The following is a 3,263-nucleotide window of genomic DNA, read 5'->3' as shown; positions in this document are numbered from 1 at the left end:
AAAAAAAAAAAAAAAAAAAAAGGGTCACAAATAGATCTTCTAAAGATGTCAGGGAAGCCAGGGAAGTAGGATCTGGGGGGTAAAAACCTCATGGGCCGGAGAAACCCCTGTCCCTGAGTAACTTCAAGGGTGCTGCTCATGGGCTCAGCGGCTCAGGACAGAGGAGCACCAGGACAAAAGTGCTCCCTGGTCTGCCAGGGGCTGCCTGAGGGGGCCGGGCGGGAGCCCAAAGCAAGCCTGGCTGATTCATAGCTCAGAGAGCCCAGGCCTCCTTGGAGCTGGAAAGAGGAAGTGAATGTGAAGCACTTCTTGGCTGGGAGAGGCGTTCACAACGCATGACCAAGACATACAGTGCAACGTGGACGCTGCCCGGCTATCCTGGGCTGCTCTGGCCTGGGGGAGGCTTCACAAGTGGCCTGACTAGGCAGCGCGTGGGCATGGCTGGGGCCAGGGACTGTGTGGGCAGGCTCTGCACGTCCTCCCTCGCAGGAGGCCCGTGTAGCAAATGTGGAGTCGCTGCCTGCTGAGAAAGCCTGGCCCTTCAGCTTCCCCCCCAGATTGGCCCACGGCGGATGGAAGAGTTGTGCTTTTCAGCGCTGGTGTTGAATCCAACATAAATTATGCTGCTGAGCACCGGCACAATGACAACGTTTGAGCCAAAAGATACAGTGACCAGCCCAAGGTCATGCAGAAAACCAGCTGGCAGAGGGGCCTGGACCTGCATGAGGACCAGGGACACAACTTTTTAAGGTCACAGCCAACACATAAGGCCACACTGTCACTCTTGCACTGGGTGCAATCCAGCCCTATGGTAAGAAGTCATCGTCTCTGCCAATAAACACCTGGGCTCACTGGAGGAGAAAGAGACCTGACGTCTCCTGCAAACCCAGCTTGGGATGCGCAGCCTGCCTTGCTGTCAGCTCTGCCTTCCCTCAGTGGAAAGAGGGGCCACTTGTAGTACCAGCAGGCGTGGGGCTGGCCTGGTGCCCACCACTCAGCTCGCCCTGGGGCCCAGGGAAAGGGCGGGGAAGGGTCCCGCTGGGCTATTTCCAGATCACACAGCCCAAACACGATTGGAGGGCAGGGGGATTTATTTGGGAATTTCCAGCTGGAGGACATGGATTTCCCTGGTTTCCCTCGTGTGGGATCTGAGAGCCCGGAACCCTGGTTCATGGAGGTGTGGGGTGTTATCACGGAACTGGCTAACAGGGCCCTTCCTCAGCCTCTGGCACATAGGAAACCATCCGTTGCTCCGTAAGGATGATCACCACTCCGTGAAGGCCATGTTCATGGGCGATATCAACGAGTTCTGGCTTTTTTGTATTTTCTCTCTGAACTTCTCTTTCTTTCAAGGCACTGCTTGGGGGGTTCTGCATGGGAACAATATGGGTGCCCTTGCTCTGGGTGGGAGGAAACCTCGGCACCTCAGTCCCAGCTGGCCAAGCCCAGGATGGACTTGGCCATGAACCCAGCATGTGGTTCAGCCCCAGCCAGGAAATGCCAGGACAGACCAGAGAGGAAGGTTCAACCCAGCCTGGTGGAAAAGCAGCTGCCCACCTGGGGCTGTAGACTGAAACGGGCTTCTGGCCACCCCCACCCCGTGAGCCTCTCTCCAATGTATGCACCGAGAAAAGAAGTGATGAGACTCACCTTGACCGTGTCAAATGGGTGTCCCACAAGCACGCCTGCCACACCTGGAGGAGGAGAGGGGGACTTGTGACCCACATGCCTCAAACACACTGCAGGGCGCTGAGCAGGACGGGGTTCTGGCAAGGACTGGCAGGAGCTGCTGAAGGGGAAAGGGACATGACCAAGCACCCGCTGGGCAACAGGCACATCCCATGAGCCCTACAACCCTCATGTCCAGTGGGGGGTATGCACGTGACATCCCAAGGCCAAGCCAGCACCTGTCCCACTCAGCACTGGTGTCCCATCTGCGGGCTGCTGCTTTCCACAACTGACTGGTCTGGGTAGCCGACAGCAGAAGTTGTCCTCTGGGATGCTGCACGCACTATTTCTGGGATGTCCCCTTAATCCAAACACCTGGCATGGTCAGGGGGCTCCAGGGATGGTGGACTTTGGGGTCAGACCCTCCCAGATTTGAATTTTCTATCTGCCGCCCCTCAGCCTGGCAAGCTCACAAATGACTCAGTGTCTCTGGGCCTCACTCTTCTTACCTGTAAGGGTTTACCTCCCTCCCCCAGGGTGACCAGAGACTGAACAGTGACGACCCCAGCTCCTGATGCACTGGCTGACACCTCCATTCCCTTCCCTGAGTGGGAGCCACCTCGAGCCCAGGGAAAGAGCTTGTGACTTTGCAGTCATGCTTGGTTATTATTTCAGGTCCCGCCAAAAATCCAGCCCCTCTTGAAGGACAAAGGTGCCGGGCGCAGTGGCTCATGCCTGTAATCCCAGCACTTTGGGAGGCTGAGGTAGGCAGATCGCCTGAGGTCGGGAGTTCGAGACCAGCCTGACCAACATGGAGAAACCCTGTGTCTACTACACAAAAATACAAAATTAGCTGGGCATGGTGGTGCATGCCTGTAATCCCAGCTACTCAGGAGGCTGCAGTGAGCCGAGATTGCACCATTGCATTCCAGACTGGACAACAAGAGCAAAAACTCAGTCAAAAGAAAAGAAAAGAAAAGAAAAAGGAAGAAGAATAAAGGCTCACCCCTCCAAAACAGCTCACAAACACTTCTCAGAGTCCCATATGCTGTGCAGGAGGTAACCACCTCTGAGTCTTCCCACCACTGTGAGTAAGGCAGCCTCATTACCATTTCGCAGAAGGAGAGACAGGCTCAGTGAGGTCAGGTAACTGACTCCCACTCCCATGCTCCTCTCCCTGGACTTTCATGTGGACATCTGTTAAAGCTCTGCTTTTACTGCCAGTAGTGTTTACGTATAATTAAAACAGCTCACATCTGTTGAGTAACAAGCTTTCAACCCATTTTCACTCTTCTACTTAATGCCTGTGGAATTTACTATGCATCTCCACAAATTGAACTTTTTATCTTTACACAATGTCCTCTTCATCCTTTAATACTTTAGACCTGCCCAGGCATGGTGGGTCATGCCTGTAATCCCAGGACTTTGGGAGGCTGAGGCAGGCAGATCACTTGAGGTCAGGAGTTCAAGATAAGCCTGGCCAACATGGTGAAACCCCATCTCTACTAAAAATACAAAAATTAGCCGGGCATGGTAGCGCCCACCTGTAGTCCCAGCTACTCGGGAGGCTGAGGCAAGAGAATCACTTGAACCCG

The 3,263-nt window shown here is 54.6% G+C and overlaps 1 protein-coding gene across 5 annotated transcripts in view; it reads right to left on the bottom strand.

The window, feature by feature from the left end:
* Window positions 1-3,263, bottom strand: part of SLC25A29 (solute carrier family 25 member 29) — a 14,661-nt gene that overhangs the window by 6,185 nt on the left and 5,213 nt on the right. For 4 of the 5 annotated variants that reach the window (XM_017528128.2, XM_017528126.2, XM_037738329.1 and 1 more), the window contains exon 2: window positions 1,651-1,694. Coding sequence is in view for 2 of the 5 variants with exons in the window: in XM_017528126.2 (XP_017383615.1) it covers window positions 1,651-1,694 (44 nt within the window). In the remaining 3 variants the exon portion in view is untranslated. Of the gene's footprint in view, window positions 1-1,650; window positions 1,695-3,263 lie in introns of those variants that run through there. The other variant, XM_017528129.2, reaches the window with a different exon arrangement.

Source organism: Cebus imitator, unplaced genomic scaffold (genome assembly GCF_001604975.1).
Source record: "Cebus imitator isolate Cc_AM_T3 unplaced genomic scaffold, Cebus_imitator-1.0 Scaffold52, whole genome shotgun sequence".
Lineage (NCBI taxonomy): Eukaryota > Metazoa > Chordata > Mammalia > Primates > Cebidae > Cebus > Cebus imitator.
The sequence above is the reverse complement of the archived record's forward strand: the minus strand, read 5'-3'. Positions and strand labels throughout refer to the sequence as shown.